Consider the following 27316-nt stretch of genomic DNA (forward strand, 5'->3'; position numbering starts at 1 on the left):
TTTAGCTCTGTGAACTATTTCAGAGATTTGAGACTTATGTATCTGTGTAAAAAGTGCATGATAAAAACCATGTCTTCAGCCATTGTATGGTAGAGTGGTTGAGTGATTTGTAAGACAAGCTTTCATGTACAGGTAACTGCCAAAATAATGGAAACACTTGACTAAATGAGAGATACAAAGTATATTGAAAGCAGGTGCTTCCACACAGGTGTGGTTCCTGTGTTGATATCTTAATTATCATGCTTAGGGTCATGTATGAAAGTTCTGGACAGGCCATTATTTTGGCTACCATGGCTATGCCCCTATAGCATGACAATGCCCCCATCCACAGGGCATGAGTGGTCACTGTATGGTTTGATGAGCATGTAAACCATATGCCATGGCTGTCTCAGTCACCAGATCTCAACCCAATTGAACACTTATGGGAGATTCTGGAGCAGCTGAGACAGCGTTTTCCACCACCATCAACAAAAACACCAAATGATGGAATTTGTCCTGGAAGAAATGGTGTCACATCCCTCCAGTAGAGATCCAGACACTTAGAATCTATGACAAGGTCCATTGAAGCTGTTCTGACTAGTGGAGGCCCAACGTCCTATTAAGACACTATATGTTGGTGTTTCCTTTATTTTGGCAGTTACCTGTACATGTGGGCAATGACTGTATATGGATGGACAAATCCATCGATCACGTGACACCATTCATTCCTATGTGAATAGCGCATTGAAGCCAAATGAAGTCTGATAAATTGGCATCTCATGGAGACGTAACATGCGCAGTTAAAGCTAGTCCAGGAAATGACGTAGGGTAGCTCAGTGCTGCCCCCCTCTCATTGAGTAACTTAATTAGAAGGCTGACCAGGGTACTGCAGGCTGCCATTAGCAACTAAATTACCCTTAACACCTTCTGTGTACGATTTGTAAAGAATCAGTTCAAGGGCATACATCTGGTGTATTAGAAGCAACTATCAGTTCCATGATTGTCTTAGATTTAAAAAATGTACACGAATATTGCAATCTATAATGAGGGATCCTGTTTTCTGCAAACAATGCCTGCAGTACCATGGTCAGCCTTGAACTGCCGTGGCTTCAATGAGAGGGGACAGTCGTTCTCCCCTGATATGTGGTTATACTGTTGTTGTTTTTGCTTGTATTGTCAACCTGTTTTTTTTTTACTCCATCCAGGTATGGCCCGGGGCTATCCACTACTTGTCAGAACTGACCCAGCCCGAGTCTTCCTGCTTCCCAGCATTTGAACTTTGACCTGGGCCTCTGGAGGCGTAGACTGTGACCTCATCCCCCTCCCATTCTGAACATTGTGAGAGATGAGCAGGGTTCTTAGATGAGGGGGTAAGGGTGGGTAGTCTGGACCATGCGGTCAGGAGATTTGGTCAGACATGGAACCTTCAGACCAGAAGCTCCAAACTGCAGCCTGAGGAGAGATGTGTCACATGAAGACTGTCACAGAAAAATGTGCTGAAGACTGATAAATACCATGTTGACCTTGCTGTTCTGCAGACACATGGACAGAGAGGAAACAGCCCTTTAACTCTGTAAATGCTGTGTACAGTATGGGTTCTTGCCTGGAGTCTCTGATACAATGTTGGGTTTCGTTGTGAAAGACAATTAATTTTTTTGTCCATTTGTGGGGTCTTTGCCGCTGCATTCCTATCTAGATTATCCACCCCTCCTTCCTTTCAATGTGATTCCTAATCCTTGTCCCCCACATAATGTTTCAGTGTGACGCTGGGGTTTCCCACCCAGCTCCCCCCTCTTCCCTAGAGAGTCAGTCGTTGTTGTCCTTGCATGGGGACGTCAGCCTTGGAATGTGCCCGCGTGCGTCTGTCAGGTCAGTGTCTAATGGTGAAGTGGCGTGGTTGTTCCCTTTGTATGCCACTGTGCTTTTCTCCCATTTGGTTAATGTGCTGAAGAGAATACTTTGTGTGTTAAATACCACGTTGACCTTTTCCAGTGGATATCGTTTCCCTCAGGCGAACAGTTACATTAAGAATGTTGTACAATGAACTAACGTTCTGTTATATGACTTGGTGTTATACCAATCCATAGTGGTATTGCACTCTAGGACTCGGTGTGATACATTTAAATAATCAAATGTCATCTATGTAATGATTTATCATGAGAGGGCCATAAACAATTAACAATGCAATTAACAATTTCTTGCATTCTCCAAGAAAGGTTAAAAATCTCACCTTTCTGGAAAACAATAGTTATAAATTGCTTATGTTTAGTCACTTTTGACGGCAAGCACAACTATGAAATATTTTGATGTATTTCCTATTCAACACAACTGTATAAGGCATGAAATGACATTCTTTCTAAATGTAGTAAAATCTAATTATAAAATGATAACTATAATATTTCACTTTCTTTATAACTGTAAAATACACATTTGTATGTTTAGTGTTAGAGAAAATGTGCATATTTTCTAAAAAGGTCTTGATTAAAACGTCTGTCCCATCACTGTGAACGTCTCAGAGCTCTCGTTTGACTTCCTGAACTCATTAGGAACTCGCCTTTCATCTCATTAATCTTGTCGGTCTATTTTAAATGTAACCTTTAACTAGGCAAGTCAGTTAAGTACAAATTCTTATTTACAATGACGGCCAAACCCGGACGAAGCTGGGTCAACTATGCGCCGCGCTATTGGACTGTAATATAGGGTTCAGCCCACCCTGGTCAGAGCATTTCGTATTATTCTGTACGTAAATCTGAGACACTCCATTTAGTATGATATGTAATGTTTCGTATGGTATGTAATTCATTTGTTGTCCATCACCCATTTCGTATGATATGTTACAATTAGCATTGATACAAATTTGCTGAAATGTACAATATGTTACGAACTCTAGCTAGGTGGCTAATGTTAGCTATAAGTTTAGGCGTTAGGTTAAAGGGTTGCGGTTAGGGGAAGCTTAAGTACTATAGTTGTAAAGTAGCTAAAAAGTTAAGTATACTGAACAAACATAAAAACAACATGTAACGTGTTGGTCCCGTGTTTCATGAACTGAAATAAAAGATCCCAGAAATGTTCCATACGCACCAAAAAAGATTTTTCCTCAAATTCTGTGCACAATTTTGTTTACATCTGTTAGTGAGCATTTCTCCTTTGCCAAGATAATCCATCCACCTGACAGGTGTGGCATATCAAGAAGCTGATTAAACAGCATGATCATTACACAGGTGCACCTTGTACTGGGGACAATAAAAGGCCACTAAAATGTGAAGTTTTGTCACAACACAATGCCACAGATGTTTTGAGGGAGCGTGTAATTGGCATGCTGACTGCAGGAATGTCCACCAGAACTGTTGCCAGAGCACTGAATGTTCATTTTTGTACCATAAGCTGCCTCCAATGTCGTTTTAGAGAATTTGGCAGCAAATCCAACCTGCCTCACAACCGCAGACCACGTGTAACCACGCCAACACAGGACCTCCACATCCGGCATCTTCAACTGCGGGATCGTCTGAGGGGGGGGTGCTGATGAGTATTTCCGTCTGTAATAAAGCCCCTTTGTGAGAAAAAAAACTCATTGTGATTGGCTGGGCCTGGCTCCCAAGCTGCGCTCCTGCCCAGTCATGTGAAATCCATAGATTAGGGACTAATGAATTTATTTCAATTGACTGGTTTCCTTCTATGAACTGTAACTCAGTGAAATTGTTGCATGTTCCATTTATTTTTGTTCAGAATAGTTGAAAAGTTGTTAATTAGTTGTCTATGATGATACAAACTCGCAACCGTTGGGTTGCTAGATGTTAGCGTTGTACATCTGACCAATCACCCTACTTTCGTTTTTGCTTTAAGTAACCATCTGTCTTATGTAACCATATGTAACCATACGTACAGAATAATACGAAATGCTCTGTGACCAGTTTGTTCAGCCAGGAGTTGGAGAGTCTGAAGAGCAAATGAAAATGGTAGGAGGGGCATCCTAGCTTCAAGTTTACATCCTATGTCAGACAAGCTGAGAAAAAAAAAACGTGGGAACCAGGGCTATCGCTCAGTGCAAGCCACTTCGGTCTACCGTGTCCACAGATCAATTTATAAGCGAAATTGTCAGTTGGAACCGGTACCAGACCCACACAGGTCCCCACATCTAAAACAGTTAATGAGGAAAAATGTGGCTTATTTCCTTCATTAAAATGCAAATCAATTTATAACATTTTTTACATGCGTTTTTCTGGATTTTTTTGTCAGTGGGCAAACGTACAAAATCAGCAGGGGATCAAATACTTTTTTCCCTCACTGTATATATATATATTTTTTTCTCAAAGCAGGACTGAAGTGAGACGGCAGTCACGGACAACTTTAAAGTGAATAAATCAACACCAACTTTGATCAGAAGGAAACTTTATTAACCACATCTCATGGATGGATAATTACTTTTTTTGTCGTAACATAAAATGGCAAAAACCAACCGACCGCTACAACAGTAAAATAAAATCCTCTAGCTCCACGATTTCAACCTCTGTTGCATAGTTAAAATGATTAAATAAATAAAAAGTCAGATTAGCCAATTGTCTGTACAACATCCAATACTAAACACTTACCCTACTGTAGATCCCCCTTCTTGGTTCTGCTCTAATAGTGTCCATGTACACAGTTTGCCAGCTATCTACACAAACAGACTTGAAATGTCCACGAGGATGTTGCTCTATGACAGTAACGGTTGGTTAGTTGGAGCTGGTCAACATATCTTATGGTCTCATATCCTGCAAAGACAATAGTCACCTCTCTTAGGACATTTTCACATGATCGTGTTCCTTGAGGGTTTGGGTGCCTGTTTCACCCTAGATGTCAACAGAACACATCCTGGTACTTTCGTGGGTCCATACCAGGGTCTAGGAACTACTCAACCAATAGCCAGTCACAAGGAGTCTTTACTGTACACATCATGTAGAATGGTTGTCTTGTGAAATGTGTTATCTGAAATTAAATGCTTCCAGATTTATACATGAAATCATTTTTACCAATTTACAGAGTTTTACCTATGCAGGACCAGTTGACCAATAACATTCTGCTTGTTTGAACAACTAGGCTACTGAAAGTAGTAAGATATGGCAGCTCTGCTTCTAGCTCCTAAGCAACTTTGACAAGCATTTCGCTACACCCGCAATAACATCTGCTAAATATGTGTATGTGACCAATAAAATTTGATTTGAAGAGTGCCGTTAGCGTTTGTGACTACCACTACATTTTCTAGAAATTTATTGCAGCACAGAAATTGAGAATCCATCAGTTCTACCAGTGTGTTATTAGTCAAAGCTTCCCATACACACTGTCTTCAGAAAAGTATTCACACCCCTGGACTTTTTTCTAAAATTGTGTGTTACAGCCTACATTTAGAAATTGCTTAAATTGACATTGGTCCCTGGTCTACACACAATAATCCCATAATGTCAAAGTGGAATTTAGGTTAAGAATTCTTACAAATTCATTCAAACTGAAAAGATGTCATGTCTTCAGTCAATTGGTATTCGACCCTTTTGTTATGGCAAGCATAAGTAAGTTCAGGAGTAAAAATGTGCATAACAAACTCAAACAGATTCAACCACAAAGACATTGAATATCCCTTTAAGCATGGTCAAGTTATTAAACTTTGGATGGTGTATCAATACACCCAGTCACTACAAAGATACAGGCGTCCTTCATAACTCAGTTGCCGGAGAGGAAGGAAACCTCTCAGGGAGTTCACCATGAGGCCAATGGTGACTTTAAAACAGTTACAGATATTAATGGCTGTGAAAGGAGAAAGCTGAGGATAGATCAACAACATTGGTGTAACTCCATAATACTAACCTAAAGGACAGAGTAAAAAGGAAGCCTGTACAGAATAAATATATTCCAAAACATGCATCCTGTTTGCAACAACACACTAAAGTAATACTGCAAAAAATGTGGCAAAGCAATTAACTTTTTGTCCTGAATACAAATTGTTATGTTTGGGGAAATCCAATACAGCACATTACTGAGTACCACTCTCCATATTGTCAAGCCTAGTGGTGGCTGTAGAATATTTCTTCCACTTTGACATTCAAGTATTGTGTAGATCGTTGACAAAAAAACATCATTTTAATCTCACTTTGTAGCAACTACATGTGGAAAAAGACAGGGGATGTGAATACTTCGAAGGTCCAGTATACAAAGTCCTGGAGTTCCTCAGCGAAACGTGATCCAGTTGCAACCTGCATGCATGCGCGTGCAGAACAAACGCATTGATTTGAGTTAATCCTCATTCTGGTCGAGCTCCTTACATTACAAACTGAAGTCCAGATCTCTGAAAAACCATGGCTGAACCTCTGTGGCGATGAGTGGAACTGGATTCTTAGAGAATATGGCGTTGGCAGGGTTGCGATAGCTTTCACCCTAGACATGCTGTTACTGACTGAAATTATCACAATGGAAACCACATGACTTGGTCTCAATTTGGAGTCCGGCTGGTTGATTGGATTTCTTGCCAGTTTGTGGCGTCCCGATCCAGAGGGATGAATCGCCACAGTCCGCACAGTAGGAATACACGCGTCCATAATGTGAATAAACAAACCAAAAAAAATCTGCCTCTCCATATTATCGCTCTCTCCAACGCACATAATAGGTCTGATAAATCCAGGTCTGATTAATCCAGGTCCGTTTCCCCTCCTTCACAGCGATCAGACTTCCTGCCCCGAGTGTTTATAGTCACAGGATTCAGGAGGAGACAAGCAGCCCAATTAGTGTGGACGCATCCTAACAGAGTCTTTAACCCTTTAAGCTATTCAAAACAACTTGTGTAGTAACTTCTCCAAGGTGCCTTCAACTTCAATTTGCTGTCACTCGTGTACAGTTTTAGACAGTGTCTGTTCTTATGCCCTGGTCCTAGGTCAGCTTACTCTACCATAATACTAATGTGAATCTGTTCATCTAAAAGCTATTTGCTGATCTTGGGTCAGCATTCTCCATTGAAATTCCTCAGTTTAGTGTCATTTACAGGAGTCCGAGGGCCTCATGACAGATCAGTCACAGACCATGCTCATCAAGATGACACTGCCAGCAGAAAAAGACTGATATATATATATATCTCAATCAATAAATAATTATGCTTTTGTGTAAATTAGAAAGTATGATTGATTGTGAAAATCCAAACCATGGAGACATATTGAGCCGGTCTGTATCCAGGTCCTCAGGAAGGACAGTTTGTTCCTCTAGGTGGTTGTCAGTTTCTTGTCCCTGTGACCTAGGTGAGCACTTGGGCTGACACACTGTGGCTGTCCCCTCCTGTCCTTGTCCATTCTGCTGGTGATGTCACAACGAAGGAGAAGGAACGGAGGGAACGCCGCTGAGACTTACTTCTTCTCTGGTGTCCGGAAAATCTGTTCGTAGGGTGGGGGTGGGTGGTTGCAGTACGAGGGCGGTGGAGGGTAGTCGTTCATCGTATGGGCGGGGCCGGGATGGATGGGGGTGAGGGGGGAAGTCATGACGCCGCCGGGGTCGCCATAGCCTACCATGCCAGGCTGCTGGGATACTGCATGGGGAGGACAGAGAAACCATTGTTAAATCAGAGTGCAAATTCAGATCTGTGTGAGTAATGTGATTTGTGGATTCAAATAAAGTATTTAAAAATGTTCCTCTTTCTGCCCTCTTCTAAACAGCTCAAAGCCCCCGGTTAAGTGTTCTGACACAGGATGCAACATCAAATATTCATGACAAACATCCCACATACTGTTCCCACAACTACCAACATGCTTAGCTGTCAACGCTGTGTTTCCAATGTTATTTCAACAACAACAACAAAAATCAATGTGACGACGTTGAATCAACGTGGAAAACGGATTGGATTTACTAAAAAGTCACATTTTGTTGATTTCACCTTGAATTATTGACAACTGAACAAAATGTAAATCAAAACTAGACTTTGAACTGCGCCAGTTCTCAGTCGCCTTGGAAACCGAAACCATACACTCGTTTAGCCTAAATGCAGTGGTGGGAAAAAGTACCCAATTGTTATATTTGAGTAAAAGTAAAAAAGGTATCTTCATAGAAAATGACTCAAGTAAAAGTCACCCAGTAAAATTATACTTGAGTAAAAGTATTTAGTTGAAAATATACTTAAGTATCAAACGTATTAATCGTTTCAAATTCCTTATATTAAGCAAACCAGACGGCACCATTTTCTTGTTTTTTTATTCACGGATATTCAGGGGCACACTCCAACATAATTTACAAATTACGCATTTGTGTTTAGTCAGTCTGCCAAATCAGAGGCAGTAGGGATGAGCTCTTGATAAGGGTGTGAATGAAACCATTTTCCTGTCCTGCTAAGCATTCAAAATGCAACGAGTACTTTTTGGGTGTCAGTGAAGTAAAAGTTATCAAAAATCTAAATAGTAAAGTACAGATACTCCCTAAAACACTACTTCAGTAGTACTTTATTTTAAGTATTTTTACTTAGGGTACTTTACACCACTGCCTAAATATATGGTTTTGACTAAGAGCGGCTGCCTGGCTCTGCGTGTGTATATCATCAGCAGCCATTTTAATTATCTCACTGCACCTGGAATGAACATAATTAGATCTGATTAAACACACACACACACACACACACACACACACACCCCCCCCCCCCCCGCTGGGTATCTTATCTCCTGCAACACAGTGAAGGCCAGTAAAGCTATCACTGTTGATAACACGGGGTGTAAATTGGCACTTTGAATCAAAATAACCTGTGATTCGGTCTCCTTCAGCGATGTCTTAATCAGAATGAAACCTGTTTGACAGATATCCCCCTGCTCTAGAAATGTATTTCTGAATACTTAAAACATAACTGTACAGTATAGATAACCATTGCTAACCCCCAAAACAGTTATACTAGCCATCCTCAACTGGCAGACCGCGGTTCCGGATTCAGACCCAGAACGGGATCAATGTGGACTGCGGGTCCCGACGTTAAATCATATTTTTTAGGAAATCAGTTTAGGTTTTCAAATTACTGTTGTTGACAGTTATAATAGTAGAAGGCACAAAGGTGCAATATGGTCAGTTTTCATCTTATGTCGTTCACTGACAGACTTTGGAGAGATATTTATAACCTGTCAGAAATGCCCTGTTGATCAACTAGCCCATGTCAGCCAGATAGCTGGTTAGCCTAATTTACCCATCTATATCTTGTAGTCATCATGGCCAAATGACATGCTGCTGTATCGTCCAATCATGGGGCAGATGTAAGTCACGTGTTTTGCTGTCGGGTGCCGCCATGTGTTTGCTGGCGTATCACGTGACTTGTATCTGCTCTGTGATTGGATGATACAGACTGCAAGGTTAGTGAAGTTTTTGGGTCTCTTTGCACCAAAAACGGGCTTAAAAACAACTTCAACACAGAGGTTGAAACCAAATACATCAACATATGAATTTGTCTTGCAATCTCGGAGAGAAAATAGAACATCTAGGTTGCACAGTAATATCGCTAACATTTATCACAATGGGTTAAAAGAATTGAGAATCCACTTCCTGGAACCACTCGTCTATGCCGTATACTCCCACTGACCTGGCGTGGATACAGGCTGCCTGGTAAAGGAGACGTTGAAGGCGTGCTCGTCGCTGAGGGGCGAGGGGTGAATGCACCTGCGGAAAAAGATGCCCGCTCCGCAGCAGAATAGCACCCCCATCATCAGCATCAACCTGGAGAAAGAGAAGGGGAGAGGGAGAGAGAAAGAGAAGGGGAGAGGGAGAGAGAGAGGAGAGAGAAAGAGAAGGGGAGAGTGAGAGAGAGGAGAGAGAAAGAGAAGGGGAGAGGGAGAGAGAAGAGAGAAAGAGAAGGGGAGAGGGAGAGAGAGGAGAGAGAAAGAGAGCAGTCAGAGTGGGACATGCATTGAAGTATAAAGTTAAACTTTGCTATGGCTTTCGTCAATCTAGTAAGAGGGGAATATTTTATTAATGTAGTAGTGTTTCCAACCTCAAGAAAGCTATGACCTTAGGCTTTCATATGGAATTGTTTATTTATGTCTGATAAAAATAAATAAACAAACAAACATACATATACATATATATATACATATACACATACATATATACTTTTCAACCCATATGATCTAGTACACAATAAAAGTTAAATAAAAAAATATATATTTTTGCTTTTTCATACTTTACAGTGTATTCGGAAAGCATTCAGACCCCTTGACTTTTTCCACATTTTGTTACAGCCTTATTCTAAAATGTATTCAAATAGTCCCCCGCCCCCAACATCAATCTACACACAAAACCCCATAATGACAGAGCAAAAACAGCATTTAGATATTTATTATAAATATTCAGACCCTTTACACAGTCCTTGGTTGATTACAGCCTTGAGTCTTATTGGGTATAACACTACAAGCTTGGCACACCTGTATTTGGGGAGTTTCTCCCATTCTTCTCTGCAGATCCTCTCAAGCGCTGCCAGGTTGGATGGGGAGTGTTACTGCACAGCTATTTTCAGGTCTCTCTGGAGCTGTTCGATTAGGTTCAAGTCTGGGCTCTGGCTGGGCCACTCAAAGACATTCAGAGACTTACCACGAAGCCACTCCTGCGTTGTCTTGGCTGTGTGCTTAGGGTCGTTGTCCTGTTGGAAGATGAACCTTCGCCCCAGTCTGAGGTCCTGAGCAGGTTTTCATCAAGGATATCTGTACTTTGTTCTGTTAATCTTTCCCTCAATCATGACTAGACTCTCAGTCCATGCTGCTGAAAAACATCCCCACAGCATGACGCTGCCACCACCATGTTTCGCCGTAGGGATGGTGCCATGTCTTTCCTCCAGACGTGACGCTTGGCATTCAGGCCAAAGAGTTCAATCTTGGTTTCATCAAACCAGAGAATCTTTTTTTGCATGATCTGAGAGTCCTTCAGGTGCTTTTATGGCAAACTCCAAGCGGGCTGGGATGTGCCTTTTACTGAGGAGAGGTTTCTGTCTGGACACTCTACCAAATAAATGCCCGATTTGGTGGAGTGCTGCAGTGATGGTTGTCTCTGGAGCTCTGTCAGAGTGACCATCATGTTCTTGGTCACCTCCCTGACCAAGGCCCTTCTCCCCTGATTGCTCAGTTTGGCCGGGCACCCAGCTCTAGGAAAAGTCTCGATGGTTCCAAACTTCTTCCATTTAAGAATGATGGAGGCCACTGTGTTCCTGGGGACCTTCAATGCTGCAGAACTGTTTTGGTACCGTTCCTCAGCTCTGTGCCTCGACAGAATCCTGTCTCGGAACTCTACGGACAATTCATTCAACATCATGGCTTGGTTTTTGCCCTGACATGCACTGTCAACTGTGGGATCAATCATGTCCAATCAGTAGAATTTACCACAGGTGGACTCCACTCCAGTTGAAGAAACATCTCAAGGATCATCAATGGAAAAAGGATGCACTTGAAAAAGGTATTTTTCATTTGCATACATTTGCAAAAAATTCTAAAAACCTGTTTTCGCTTTGTCATTATGGCATACTGTATTATTTAAAAAATGTTAGATTTTAGAATAAGGTTGTAACGTAACAAAAGCTGTATACTGCACTGATGTGTGTACACACACTTCAAAAGTTTGGGGTCACTTAGAAATGTCCTTGTTTTCCATGAAAAACATACATGAAATGAGTTGCAAAATGAATAGGAAAAATAGTCAAGACATTGAAAAGGTTATAAATAATGATTTAATTGAAATAGTGTCCTTCAAACTTTGCATTCGTCAAATAATCCTCCATTTGCAGCAATTACAGCCTTGCAGACCTTTGGCGTTCTAGTTGTCAATTTGTTGAGGTAATATGAAGAGATGTAACCCCATGCTTCCTGAAGCAGCTCCCACAAGTTGGACTGGCTTGATGGGCACTTCTTACGTGCCATACGGTCAAGCTGCTCCCACAACAGCTCAATAGGGTTGAGATCCGGTGACTGTGCTGGCCACTCCATTATAGACAGAATACCAGCTGACTGCTTCTTCCCTAAATAGTTCTTGCATAGTTTGGAGCTGTGCTTTGGGTCATTGTGCTGTTGTAGGAAGAAATTGGCATCAATTAAGCGCCGTCCACAGGGTATGGCATGGCGTTGCAAAATCGAGTGATAGCCTTCCTTCTTCAAGATCCCTTTTACCCTGTACAAATATCCCACTTTACCACCACCAAAGCACCCCCAGACCATCACATTGCCTCCACCATGCTTGACAGATGGCGTCAAGCACTCCTCCAGCATCTTTTCATTTTTTCTGATTCTCACGAATGTTCTTTGTGATGCGAACACCTCAAACTTAGATTTGTCTGTCCATAACACTTTTCCAATCTTCCTCTGTCCAGTGTGTGTGTTCTTTTGCCCATCTTAATCTTTTATTTTTATTGGACAGTCTGAGATATGGCTTTTTCTTTGCAACTCTGCCTAGAAAGCCAGCTTCCCGGAGTCGCCTCTTTACTGTTGACAATGAGACTGGTGTTTTGCGGGTACTATTTAATGAAGCTGCCAGTTGAGGACTTGTGAGGCATCTGTTTCTCAAACTAGACACTCTAATGTACTTGTCCTCTTGCACCGGGGCCTCCCACTCCTCTTTCTATTCTGGTTAGAGACAGTTTGCTCTGTTCTGTGAAGGGAGTCGTACACAGCGTTATACGAGATCTTCAGTTTCTTGGCAATTTCTCGCATGGAATAGCCTTCATTTCTCAGAAGAATAGACTGACGTGTTTCAGAAGAAAGTTCTTTGTTTCTGGCCATTTTGAGCCTGTAATTGAACCCACAAATGCTGATGCTCCAGATACTCAACTAGTCTAAAGAAGTCAAGTTTTATTGCTTCTTTAAATCAGAACAACAGTTTTCAGCTGTGCTAACATAATTGCAAAAGGGTTTTCTAATGATCAATTAGCCTTTTAAAATGATCAACTTGGATTAGCTAACACAACGTGCCATTGGAACACAGGTGTGATGGTTGCTGATAATGGACCTCTGTACGCCTATGTAGATATTCCATAAAAAGAAATCAGTTTCCAGCTACAATAGTCATTTACAACATTAACAATGTCTACCCTGTATTTCTGATCAATTTGATGTTATTTTAATGGACAACAAAAAAAAAATTCTAAGTGACTCCACTGGCTGTGATACCACACAGCCAGTCCTAATCGTGTTGTTGACTGAGGAGAGTGATACCACACAGCCAGTCCTAATCGTGTTGTTGACCGAGGAGAGTGATACCACACAGCCAGTCCTAATCGTGTTGTTGACCGAGGAGAGTGATACCACACAGCCAGTCCTAATCGTGTTGTTGACCGAGGAGAGTGATACCACACAGCCAGTCCTAATCGTGTTGTTGACCGAGGAGAGTGATACCACACAGCCAGTCCTAATCGTGTTGTTGACCGAGGAGAGTGATACCACACAGCCAGTCCTAATCATGTTGTTACCCGAGGAGAGTGATACCACACAGCCAGTCCTAATCATGTTGTTACCCGAGGAGAGTGAAACCACACAGCCAGTCCTAATCATGTTGTTACCCGAGGAGAGTGATACCACACAGCCATACGGAAATTGCAATGTATTGCCCTGGCCACATCTGCAGTCCTCATGCCTCCTTGCAGCATGCTTAAGTCAAGTTCACGCAGATGAGCAGGAACCCTGGTCATCTTTCTTTTGGTGTTTTTCAGAGGCAGTAGAAAGCCCTCTTTAGTGGCCTAAGTTTTCATAACTGTGACCTTAATTGCCAACCGTCTGAAAGCTGTTAGTGTCTTAACGACCGTTCCACAGGTGCATGTTCATTAATTGTTTATGGTTTATTGAACAAGCATGGGAAACAGTGTTTAAACATTGCAATGAGAAAGCCTTACAATTCAGCTAATGTCATGCATGCTTTTGATTGGACCAAACAAATAACACTGAAAATCTCTCCAAAAACTCTTGTCCAGTCCATTTATAGTCAGAGTTACGATGGACTCACCAGAAGTACCATAGCCGCTGGATGGAGAGGGCTCGGACACAGCAGCGGGTCCCGCAGCAGTCCTCGTACGAGCGGCATCTGAAATGAGAGCGCAATCTTGGTAAAAACATTTTGTCTAGTCACATCTAGAAACAGAGTGGAGTGAGTTATATACACTGAATGCACCAAACATTAAGAACACCTGCTCTTTCCATGACAGACTGACCAGGTGAAAGCTATGATCCCTTATTGATGTCACCTGTTAAATCCAATTCAAATCAGTGTAGATGAAGGGGATGAGACAGGTTAAAGAAGGATTTTTAAGCTTTGAGACATGGATCGTGTATGTGTGCCATTCAGAGGGTGAATGGGCAAGACAAAATATTTAAGTGCTTTTGTATGGGGGTATGGTAGTAGGTGCCAGGCACACCGGTTTGAGTGTGTCAAGAATTGCAATGCTGCTGGGTTTTTCACGCTCAACAGTTTCCCATGTGTATCAAGAATGGTCCACCACCCAAAGCACATCCAGCCAACTTGACAAAACTGTGAAAAGCACTGGAGTCAACATTGGTTTCCCGGACAGAGTTTAAAATCAGGACTAGGCTAAATTCTACTTAAATGAATCCCGAATAAAAATTGCTAAACTTAATTATTTAGATTAATTAGTTCTATACTAGGGAGTCCCAGACTAAGGCATGTAAGGACTAACCAGTTAATCTTTGTGAAGCCTAATCAGATAACAATGTGCACTTAGTGCAGACCTGAAGATGCTTCAGAAACCAGGGATGGGAAACTAATACATAGCATTGTGTGGAATTGTAGGAAATCACCTAAACCAAAAATAAAAAAATGTTCAAAAATGTCAGTGGCTTTGAAAAAAAACCTAATAGAGAACTGCATCCAATTATCGAAAATTTACCGACGCATCCAATTATCGAACATTTTAGAAAAAATAAAGTACTTTATGGGGACTGAATGCTGACTTAAGTCTACCAGGCTTGCTAGGACAGACCAGATACAATTTCATTTAGCACGGAGGTGTGAGGTGTCGAGGCCTTTGGGCCCGACAAGTGGCAAGAGTCTTTGAAGTCCCCTCCTGCTGTTCAAAGACCATCCATTGGCATTTCCTACAAGAAATCTGCCTCCAGAAATAAAAGCTTCTCCCAAGTGGGTGTGACACCTACTCCTGCTGCTCAGATTCCACCTGGCGATCTGTTCACAGTCTTCCCTAGCCCGTCTCCCAGTCTGGTACAAGTACCCCCACCACACTCCCCTCTCCCTGTCCTCTGCAGTGCCTTGATTATACTACTGCTGATGATATCTGGAAATGTGCATGTACACCGTTGCTAGCCCCAATTCTGACTTGTACTCGGAAATCTGGTTCACTGATTTCTGCTCTCGTAAAAGCCTGGGTTTTCTGCACGTTGACACTAGAAGCTTATTACCTAAAATGGATCAATTGAAAGTGTGAGTTCACAGCTCCAATCCAGATGTGTTGGTCATTACCGAGACATGGTTAAGGAAGAGTGTTTGAATACTGATGTTAACCTTTTTCGACAAGACAGATCTTCCAAATGTGGTGGAGTGGCAATCTTTACCAAGTATCACCTTCAGTGCTCGGTTGTCTCCACCAAGACTGTCCCCAAACAATTTGATTTGCTGGTTCTAAGCATTAATCTTTCAAATAGCTCTTTGTTGACTGTTGCTGGGTGCGATCATCCTCCATCAGCACTGTCCTGTACCCTACCTGCCCTAAGCTCTCTCCTGGCCTCTTACACTAAGTCTGAATTTGTCCTGCTATGTGACCTAAACTGGGACATGCTTAAATCACCTGACCAAGTCCTAAGGCAATGGGACTCCTTAAATCTTTCTCAGATTATTACCAATCCCACAAGGTATGACTCCAAACACCCAGAAAATACTACTCCTCAATGTTATCCTCACAAATAATCCTGATAGGTATCAGTCTGGCGTTTTCTGTAATGACCTTCGTGATCAGTGTTTTACAGCCTGTGTTCGTAATGGCTGCTCTGTGAAACGACCTGTCCTGATTTGTCATAGACGCTTGCTAAAAAACTTTAATGAGCAAGCATCATGAACTGGCCTCTGTGAAATGGTATAGAATCAGCTTGATCCCCTCTGTCGAAGACACTTGGACCTTCTTTTTTTATATTTTCAGTGGTATTGTTAACAAACATACCCCCATAAAGAATCCCTTAATGTTGATGATGTGGTTGTTACTGATAAGAAGCTCATGGCTAAGCTCTTTCATTACCACTTCATTAAGTCAGGATTCCTATTTGACTCAGCCATGTCTCCTTGCCCGTCCAACATTTCCTCACCTCCCACCCCTTGTAATGCGACTAGCCCTGACACTTCTCCCTGCAGGGAGGCAATGAGTCCGAGGTGCTAAAGGAGCTCCTGAAACTTGACACACAAAAAAAACACCTGGGTCAGATGGTTTAGAACCTTTCTTCTTTAACCTGTTGGGGCTAGGGGGCAGTATTTGCACGGCCGGATAAAAAACGTACCCGATTTAAACTGGTTACTACTCTTGCCTAGAAACGAGAATAGGCATGTAATTAGTAGATTTGGATAGAAAACACTCTAAAGTTTCTAAAACTGTTCGAATGGTGTCTGTGAGTATAACAGAACTCATATGGCAGGCCAAAACCTGAGAGGATTCCATACAGGATGTGCCCTGTCTGACAATTTCTTGTCCTTCTGATGCATCTCTATCGAAAATACAGCATCTCTGCTGTAACGTGACATTTTCTAAGGCTTCCATTGGCTCCCAGAAGGCGCCAGAAAGTGGAATGACGTGTCTCCTGTCTCTGGGCGAAGAGCAGCAGGAGATTTTGAGAGTGGTCAGGCTGGGAACAGTGACACTGGTGATGCGCGTTCATGAGAATTCTCAATTTTTTTCTTTCAGCCTTTGAATGAATACAACGTCGCCCGGTTGGAATATTATCGCTATTTTACGAGAAAAATAGCATAAAAATTGATTTTAAACAGCGTTTGACATGCTTCGAAGTACGGTAATGGAATATTTAGATTTTTTTTGTCACGAAATGGGCTCGCGCGTCACCCTTCGGATAGAGACCTGAACGCACGAACAAAACGGAGCTATTTGAATATAACTATGGATTATTTGGAACCAAAACAACATTTGTTGTTGAAGTAGAAGTCCTGGGAGTGCATTCTAACGAAGAACAGCAAAGGTAATCCAATTTTTCTAATAGTAATTCTGAGTTTAGTTTAGCGCCAAACTTGGTGGGTGTCAAATTAGCTAGCCTGTGATGGCCGAGCTATCTACTCAGAATATTGCAAAATGTGCTTTCGCCGAAAAGCTATTTTAAAATCTGACACCGCGATTGCATAAAGGAGTTCTGTATCTATAATTCTTAAAATAATTGTTATGTATTTTGTGAACGTTAATCTTGAGTAATTTAGTAAATTCACCAGAAGTTTGCGGTGGGTATGCTAGTTCTGAACATCACATGCTAATGTAAAAAGCTGGTTTTTGATATAAATATGAACTTGATTGAACAAAACATGCATGTATTGTATAACATAATGTCCTAGGAGTGTCATCTGATGAAGATCTTCAAAGGTTAGTGCTGCATTTAGCTGTGGTTTTGGTTTTTGTGACATATATGCTTGCTTTGAAAATGGCTGTGTGATTATTTTTGGCAGGGTACTCTCCTGACATAATCTAATGTTTTGCTTTCGCTGTAAAGCCTTTTTGAAATCGGACAATGTGGTTAGATTAATGAGAGTATTGTCTTTAAAATGGTGTAAAAGTCATATGTTTGAGAAATTTAAGTTATAGCATTTTTGAGGTATTTGTATTTCGCGCCACGCGTTTCCACTGGCTGTTGACTAGGTGGGACGCAAGCGTCCCACCTAGCCCAGGGAAGTTAAGGTTGCTGCCCCTATCATCGCCAACCCTATCTCCAACCTCTCTCTTCTTTCTGAGGAGGTTCCCATTGCTTGGAAGGCAACCACGGTTTGTCCAGTATCTAAAGGGGGAGATCAAGCTGATCCTAACTGTTATAGGCCTATTTCTATGTTGCCCTGTTTATCAAATGTGTTGGAAAAACTTGTCAATAATCAACTGACTGGCTTTCTTGATGTATATAGTATTCTCTCTGGTATGCAATCTGGTTTCCGCTCAGGTTATGGATGCGTCACTGAAACCTTAACGGTCCTCAATGATGTCACCACTGCTCTTGATTCTAAGCAATGTTGTGCTGCTATTTTTGACTTGGCCAAAGCTTTTGATACGGTAGACCATTCCATTGTTGTGGGCCAGCTAAGGAGTATTGGTGTCTCTGAGGCGTCTTTGGCCTGCTTTGCTAACTACCTCTCTCAAAGAGTGCAGTGTATAAAGTCAGAAAATCTGTTGTCTCAGCCACTGCCTGTCACCAAGGGAATACCCCCAAGGCTCGATCCTAGGCCCCATGCTCTTCTAAATTTACATCAAGAACATAGCTCAGGCAGTAGGAAGCTCTTTCATCCATTTACAGTTGAAGTCGGAAGTTTACATGTAAACCTCCGACTTCACCTGTAAATATTTCTCACTGCTGTCACTCCCTCTCTCTCTCCCTTTCTCTATATACAGTTGAAGTCAGAAGTTTACATACACTTAGGTTGGAGTCATTAAAACTTGTTTTTCAACCACTCCACAAATGTCTTGATAACAAACTATAGTTTTGGCGAGTTGGTTACTTTGTGCATGACACAAGTCATTTTTCCAACAAATGTTTACAGACAGATTATTTCACTTAATTCACTGTATGACAATTCCAGTGGGTCAGAAGTTTACATACACTAAGTTGACTGTGCCTTTAAACAGCCTTGAAAATTCAAGAAAATTATGTCATGGCTTTAGAAACTTGTAATAGGCTAATTGACATAATTTCTGTCAATTGGAGGTGTACCTGTGGATGTATTTCAAGGCCTACCTTCAAACGTAGTGCCTCTTTGGCTTGACATCATTGGAAAATCAAAAAGAAATCAGCCAAGACTTCAGAAAAAAAATTGTAGACCTCCACAAGTCTGGTTCATCCTTGGGAGCAATTTCCAAATGCACGAAGGTACCACGTTCATCTGTACAAACAATAGTATGCAAGTATAAACACCATGGGACCACACAGCCGTCATACCGCTCAGGAAGGAGACACGTTCTGTCTCCTAGAGATAAACGTACTTTGGGGCGAAAAGTGCAAATCAATCCCAGAACAACAGCAAAGGACCTTGTGAAGATGCTGGAGGAAAAAGGTACAAAAGTATCCATATCCACAGTAAAACGAGTCCTATATCGACATTACTTGAAAGGCCGCTGAGCAAGGAAGGGGCCACTGCTCCAAAACCGACATAAATAAAGCCCGACTATAGTTTGCAACTGCACATGGGGACAAAGATCGTACTTTTTGGAGAAATGTCCTCTGGTCTGATGAAACAAAAATATAACTGTTTGGCCATAATAACCATCGTTATGTTTGGAGGAAAAAGAGGGAGACTTGCAAGCTGAAGGACACCCTCCCAACCGTGAAGTACGGGGGTGGCAGCATCATGTTGTGGGGGTTCCTTGCCTGGTGCACTTCACAAAATAGATGGCATCATGAGGAAGGACAATTATGTGGATATATTGAAACAACAACTCAAGACATCAAGTCAGGAAGTTAAAGCTTGGTTGCAAATGGCTCTTCCAAATGGACAATGACCCCAAGCATACTTCCAAAGTTGTGGCAAAATGGCTTAAGGACAACAAAGTCAAGGTATTGGAGTGGCCATCACAAAGCCTAGACCTCAATCCTGTAGAAAATATGTGGGCAGAACTGAAAAAGCAGGTGCGAGCAAGGAGGCCTAAAAACCTGACTGTTACACCAGCTCTGTCAGGAGGAATGGGCCAAAATTCACCCAACTTGTGGAAGGCTACCCAAAACGATTGACCCAAGTGAAAACAATTTAAAGACAATGCTACCAAATCCTAATTGAGTGTATGTAAACATCTGACTGGGAATGTGATGAAAGAAAGAAGTCATTCTCTCTACTATTATTCTGACATTTCACATTCTTAAAATAAAGTGGTGATCCTAACTGACCTAAGACAAGGACTTTTTACTAGGATTAAATGTCAGGAATTGTGAAAAACTGAGTTTAAATGTATTTGGCTAAGGTGTATGTAAACTTCTGACTTCAACTGTTCAGTATATGCAGATGATACGGTCATACTCTGCTGGCCCCTCCCTGGATTTTGTGTTAAATGCTCTACAACTGAAACTATCGAGGTTACCTAGCCAGCTACACGTTCAAACAAAGTCAACAACGCAGCCACTGCTAGCTAGCCTACTTCACCAGCCAGCTGTACTGTATCATCTTCGTCATTTTAGTCAATAAGATTTTTGCAACGTAAGCTTAACTTTCTGAACATTCGAGACGTGTAGTCCACTTGTCATTCCAATCTCCTTTGCATTAGCGTAGCCTCTTCTGTAGCCTGTCAACTATGTGTCTGTCTATCCCTGTTCTCTCCCCTCTGCACAGGCCACACAAACGCTTCACACCGCGTGGCCGCTGCCACTCTAACCTGGTGGTCCCAGCGCGCACGACTCACGTGGAGTTCCAGGTCTCCGGCAGCCTCTGGAACTGCCGGTCTGCGGCCAACAAGGCAGAGTTAATCTCAGCCTATGCTACCCTCCAGCACCTCGACTTCTTGGCACTGACGGAAACATGGATTACCACAGATAACACTGCTACTCCTACTGCTCTCTCCTCATCTGCCCACGTGTTCTCGCATACCCCGAGAGCATCTGGCCAGCGGGGTGGTGGCACTGGAATCCTCATCTCTCCCAAGTGGACATTCTCTCTTTCTCCCCTGACCCATCTGTGTATCTCCTCATTTGAATTCCATACTGTCACAGTTACCAGCCCTTTCAAGCTTAACATCCTTATCATTTATCGCCCTCCAGGTTCCCTTGGAGAGTTCATCAATGAGCTTGACGTCTTGATAAGATCCTTTCCTGAGGATGGATCACCTATCACAATACTGGGTGACTTTAACCTCCCCACGTCTACCTTTGACTCATTCCTCCCTGCCTCCTTCTTTCCACTCCTCTCCTCTTTTGACCTCACCCTCTCACCTTCCCCCCCTACTCACAAGGCAGGCAATACGCTTGACCTCATCTTTACTAGATGCTGTTCGTCCACTAATCTCATTGCAACTCCCCTCCAAGTCTCCGACCACTACCTTGTATCCTTTTCCCTCTCCCTCTCATCCAACACTTCTCACTCTGCCCCTACTCGGATGGTATTGCGCCGTCCCAACCTTCGCTCTCTCTCTCCCGCTACTCTCTCCTCTTCCATCCTATCATCTCTTCCCTCTGCTCAAACCTTCTCCAACCTATCCCCTGATTCTGCCTCCTCAACCCTCCTCTCCTCCCTTTCTGCATCCTTTGATTCTCTATGTCCCCTATCCTCCAGGCCGGCTCGGTCCTCCCCTTCTGCTCCGTGGCTCGACGACTCATTGCGAGCTCACAGAACAGGGCTCCGGGCAGCCGAGCGGAAATGGAGGAAAACTCGCCTCCCTGCGGACCTGGCATCCTTTCACTCCCTCCTCTCTACATTTTCCTCTTCTGTCTCTGCTGCTAAAGCCACTTTCTACCACTCTAAATTCCAAGCATCTGCCTCTAACCCTAGGAAGCTCTTTGCCACATTCTCCTCCCTCCTGAATCCTCCCCCCCCCCCCCTCCTCCCTCTCTGCGGATGACTTCGTCAACCATTTTGAAAAGAAGGTCGACGACATCCGATCCTCATTTGCTAAGTCAAATGACACCGCTGGACCTGCTCACACTGCCCTACCCTGTGCTTTGACCTCTTTCTCCCCTCTCTCTCCAGATGAAATCTCGCGTCTTGTGACGGCCGGCCGCCCAACAACCTGCCCGCTTGACCCTATCCCCTCCTCTCTTCTCCAGACCATTTCCGGAGACCTTCTCCCTTACCTCACCTTGCTCATCAACTCATCCTTGACCGCTGGCTACGTCCCTTCCGTCCTCAAGAAAGCGAGAGTTGCACCCCTTCTGAAAAAACCTACACTCGATCCCTCCGACGTCAACAACTACAGACCAGTATCCCTTCTTTCTTTTCTCTCCAAAACTCTTGAACGTGCCGTCCTTGGCCAGCTCTCCTGCTATCTCTCTCAGAATGACCTTCTTGATCCAAATCAGTCAGGTTTCAAGACTGGTCATTCAACTGAGACTGCTCTTCTCTGTGTCACGGAGGCTCTCCGCACTGCTAAAGCTAACTCTCTCTCCTCTGCTCTCATCCTCCTAGACCTATCTGCTGCCTTTAATTCGGTGAACCATCAGATCCTCCTCTCCACCCTCTCCGAGTTGGGCATCTCCGGCGCGGCCCACGCTTGGATTGCGTCCTACCTGACAGGTCGCTCCTACCAGGTGGCGTGGCGAGAATCTGTCTCCGCACCACGTGCTCTCACCACTGGTGTCCCCCAGGGCTCTGTTCTAGGCCCTCTCCTATTCTCGCTATACACCAAGTCACTTGGCTCTGTCATATCCTCACATGGTCTCTCCTATCATTTCTATGCAGACGACACACAATTAATCTTCTCCTTTCCCCCTTCTGATAACCAGGTGGCGAATCGCATCTCTGCATGTCTGGCAGACATATCAGTGTGGATGACGGATCACCACCTCAAGCTGAACCTCGGCAAGACGGAGCTGCTCTTCCTCCCGGGGAAGGACTGCCCGTTCCATGATCTCGCCATCACGGTTGACAACTCCATTGTGTCCTCCTCCCAAAGTGCTAAGAACCTTGGCGTGACCCTGGACAACACCCTGCCGTTCTCTACTAACATCAAGGCGGTGACCCGATCCTGTAGGTTCATGCTCTACAACATTCGCAGAGTACGACCCTGCCTCACACAGGAAGCGGCGCAGGTCCTAATCCAGGCACTTGTCATCTCCCGTCTGGATTAATGCAACTCGCTGTTGGCTGGGCTCCCTGCCTGTGCCATTAAACCCCTACAACTCATCCAGAACGCCGCAGCCCGTCTGGTGTTCAACCTTCCCAAGTTCTCTCACGTCACCCCGCTCCTCCGCTCTCTCCACTGGCTTCCTGTTGAAGCTCGCATCCGCTACAAGACCATGGTGCTTGCCTACGGAGCTGTGAGAGGAACGGCACCTCCGTACCTTCAGGCTCTGATCAGGCCCTACACCCAAACAAGGGCACTGCGTTCATCCACGTCTGGCCTGCTCGCCTCCCTACCTCTGAGGAAGCACAGTTCCCGCTCAGCCCAGTCAAAACTGTTCGCTGCTCTGGCACCCCAATGGTGGAACAAGCTCCCTCACGACGCCAGGACAGCGGAGTCAATCACCACCTTCCGGAGACACCTGAAACCCCACCTCTTTAAGGAATACCTAGGATAGGATAAAGTAATCCTTCTAACCCCCCCCTTAAAAGATTTAGATGCACTATTGTAAAGTGGTTGTTCCACTGGATATCATAAGGTGAATCCACCAATTTGTAAGTCGCTCTGGATAAGAGCGTCTGCTAAATGTCTTAAATGTAATGTAAATGTACAACAAAGCTTTCTTTGTGTCCAAAAAGCGTTCTCTGCCCTTAACCTTGTTCTGAACACTTCCAAAACAAAAGGTAATGTGGTTTGGTAAGAAGAATGCCCCACTAAGCACAGTCATGATTACTACCCCTGTGGATTTAGAGCTTGAGTCACCTCATACAATTACTTGGGAGTATGGCTAGACGGTACACTGTCCTTCTCTCAGCACATATCAAAGCTGCAGGTTAAATTAAATCTAGACTTGGTTTCCTCTATCGAAATCGCTCCTCTTTCACCCCAGCTGCCAAAATAACCCTGATTCAGATGACCATCCTACCCATGCTAGATTACGGAGAAATAATTTATAGATTGGCAGGTAAGGGTGCTCTCGAGTGGCTAGATGTTCTTTTTCCATTCGGCCATCAGATTTGCTACCAATACTCCTTATAGGACACATCACTGCACTTTTTACTCCTCTGTAAACTGGTCATCTATGTATACCCGGCGCAAGACACACTGGTTGATGTTTATTTATAAAACACTCTTAAAACTTCTTAAGGCTAGGGGGCAGTATTCGTGAAGTTTGGATGACTGAGGTGCCCAAAGTAAACTGCCTGTTACTCAGGCCCAGAATCTAGGATATGTATATGTATGGTAGTACTGGTTAGAAAACTCTAAAGTTTCTTAAACTGTTAAAATAATGTCTGTAAGTATAACAGAACTGATTTGGCAGGCGAATCCCCGAGGAAAATCCATCCAGGAAATTCTTTTTTGAGGTCATTGGATTTTCCAATGCTTTTCTATGGGGAAGGCAAATTATTAGGACCCAGATTGCAGTTCCTATGCCTTCCACTAGATGTCAACAGTTGAGAAATTGTTCAATGTTTTTTTTGTTGAAAAATGAAGTAGTAGTCGTATTCTTTAAGTGTCACTCAGGTGGACTCTAGTCTTTTGGTGCGTGTGAATGAGAGCGCGCTCCTTGTTTTTCTCCGGTATTGGAAACAATTTATTCCGTCTTAAATTTTATCGATTATTTACATTTTAGGGTACCTGAGGCTGGATTAGAAACGTTGTTTGAAATCTTTGGACCAAGTTTACAGGTAACTTATTAGATCCGTTGTAGGCATGTTGGGCGAGTTGGAACCGGTGTATTTCTGAATCAAACGCGCCAAATAAACAGACATTTCTGGGATATAAAGAAGGACTTTATCGAACAAAACGACCATTCATTGTGTAACTGAGACCTTTGGGATTGCAAAAAGATGAAGATCTTCAAAGGTAAGCAATTTATTTTATCGCTATTTCTGACTTTCGTGATGCATCTGTTTGGTTGGAAAATGTTTTTCATGCTTTTGTAATCGCATGGTATGCTTTCGTTGTAAAGCCTTTTGAAATCGGACAAAGCGGTTGGATTAACAAGAAGTTAATCTTTAAGCCGATGTATAACACTTGTATTTGTTATGAATGTTTATTATGACTATTTCTGTATTTTGAATTTGGCGCTCTGCAATTTCACCGGATGTTGTCGAGGTGGGTCGCTAGCGGAACGCCTGCGCCAGAAAGGTTAAGCCTCACTCCCCCCTATCTGAGATATCTACTGCAGCCCTTATCCTCCACATACAACACCCGTTCTGCCAGTCAAATTCTGTTAAAGGTCCCCAAAGCACACACATCCCTGGGTCGCTTTTCAGTTCGCTGCAGCTGGCGACTGGAACGATCTACAACAAAACACTCAAACTGGACAATTTTATCTCAATCTCTTCATTCAAAGACTCAATCATGGACACTCTTACTGACAGTTGTGGCTGCTTTGCGTGATGCATTGTTGTCTCTACCTTCTTGCCCTTTGTGCTGTTGTCTGTGCCCAATAATGTTTGTAACATGTTTTGTGCTGCTATCATGTTGTGTTGCTACCATGTTGTCATGTTGTGTTGCTACCATGCTGTGTTGTCTTAGGTCTCTCTTTATGTAGTGTTGTTGGCTCTCTTGTCGTGATGTGCATTTTGTCATATATATTGTTTTTAATTTAATCCCAGCCCCTGTCCCCGCAGGAGGCCTTTTGGTAGGCCATCATTGTAAATAAGAATCTGTTCTTAACTGACTTGCCTAGTTAAATAAAGGTTAAATAGAGGTTAAATAAAAAGAACAAACAGCATGATTCCTCAACAGAAAAGAAAATGAATGCCTGGACCACAATTTTGTAATGCATTCAACTCAAATGAAAAAGCAGTACCAATGTTCTTCATGTTAAGTTGGCTATGAAGCAGGAGAGAAACATGAAGCAGCAGCAGTAGTGCCAATGTGCTTCTCAAACCAGCACCAGTCCGGGGGTCCCCATATTTCCATTTGTGAATTAAAAACCTTGTTACCAATCCATGGCTATTGTTTGCTTCAATCACTTGAACCATCTGTTGTGAGAAGTACTGCATCTCTGCAGGCTAGTCCATTTCTGTCATTGTCTGGCTTAACCATGGGAACATCTGGGTCATCATCTTCAATGTGAAGCACTGGGCAGCCATGCTGTTTGAGGTCATTGTGAAGGACTGGGCAGCCATGCTATTTGAGGTCAATGTGAAGCCATGCTGTTGCAATTATGTCAATGCAGCATGTCCTTGGTTGAAAGCCCTATACCCACCATCACCAAGTATGATTCCACTACGTTGTCCTCCTTCGAGCTGAGCATACAAAGAGTTTTAGAAAATCCTTGAGTCATGATTTGCACCTTAACAACATTGGAGAACTGAACACTGGTAGGGCATACACTTTGTACATTTGAGAACCAGATGTTTACAGCATCTGCTGTAGAGGGACACTTGATGGGACTATGACATCCATACGTACAGCCAGTGACTCCAGGGAAGTTCACATAGTCATCGAACTCTACCTTGTAGTTGGCTTGGGCAGCATCAGGAACTTGATGTACACTGAACATAAATATAAAAAACGCAACATGTAAAGTCTTGGTCCCATGTTTCAGGAGCCGAAATAAAAAAAAGATCTGACATTTTCCATTCACTCAAATTTTGTGCACATCATTTGTTTACATCCCTCTTAGTAAGCATTTCACCTTTGCCAAAACAATCCATCCACCTGACAGGTGTGGCATATCAAGTAGCTGATTATACAGCCTGATCATTACACAGGTGTGCCTTGTGCTGGGGACAATAAAAGGCTACTAAAAATGTGCAGTTTTGTCAAACACCACAATGCCACATATCTCAAGTTGTGGGAGCGTGCAATTGGAATGCTGACTGCAGGAATGTCCACAAGAGCTGTTGCCAGAGAATTGACAGTTCATGTCTCTCTTTTGAGTATTTGTCAGTACATCCAACCGGCCTCACAACTGCAGACCACACGTAACCACGCCAGCCCAGAACCTCCACATCCGGCTTCACCTGCGAGAAAAATAATGAAACTGGGTTTGCACAAACAAAGAATTTCTGCACAAACTGTCAGAAATAGTCTTGTCGTCTTCACCAGGGTCTTGACCTGACTGTAGTTTTTCATCGCAACAAACTTTAGTGGACAAATGCTCACCTTCGATGGACACTGGCACGCTGTGTGCTCTTTACGGATGAATCCCAGGTTTCAGAATTCTATCGATGGCAATTTGAATGCACAGAGGTACCGTGACGAGATCCTGAGGCCAATTATCATTCCATTCATCCGCCGCCATCACCTCATGTTTCAGAATGATAATGAATGGCTCCATGTCGCAAGGATCTGTACACAATTCCTGGAAGCTGAACCTCTCTCAGTTCTTCCATGGCCTGCATAGTCACCAGACATGTTACCCATTGAGCATGTTTGGGATGCTTTGGATCGATGTGT

The 27316-nt window shown here is 43.1% G+C and overlaps 1 protein-coding gene across 1 annotated transcript in view; it reads right to left on the bottom strand.

Annotated features, from left to right (window-relative positions):
- Positions 1 to 5878: 5878 nt before the first annotated feature.
- The window catches only part of LOC106579691 (vesicular, overexpressed in cancer, prosurvival protein 1), a 60359-nt gene continuing 38921 nt past the window's right edge, over positions 5879 to 27316 (bottom strand). Inside the window, exons 3-5 of the mRNA XM_014159824.2 lie at positions 13930 to 14007; positions 9539 to 9672; positions 5879 to 7519 (exon numbers count right to left, since the gene is read on the bottom strand). Of these exons, the coding sequence (XP_014015299.1) occupies positions 7341 to 7519; positions 9539 to 9672; positions 13930 to 14007 (391 nt within the window). The 3' untranslated portion in view covers positions 5879 to 7340. The remainder of the gene's footprint in view (positions 7520 to 9538; positions 9673 to 13929; positions 14008 to 27316) is intronic.

The sequence above is a fragment of the Salmo salar genome, chromosome ssa19, assembly GCF_905237065.1.
Source record: "Salmo salar chromosome ssa19, Ssal_v3.1, whole genome shotgun sequence".
NCBI lineage: Eukaryota > Metazoa > Chordata > Actinopteri > Salmoniformes > Salmonidae > Salmo > Salmo salar.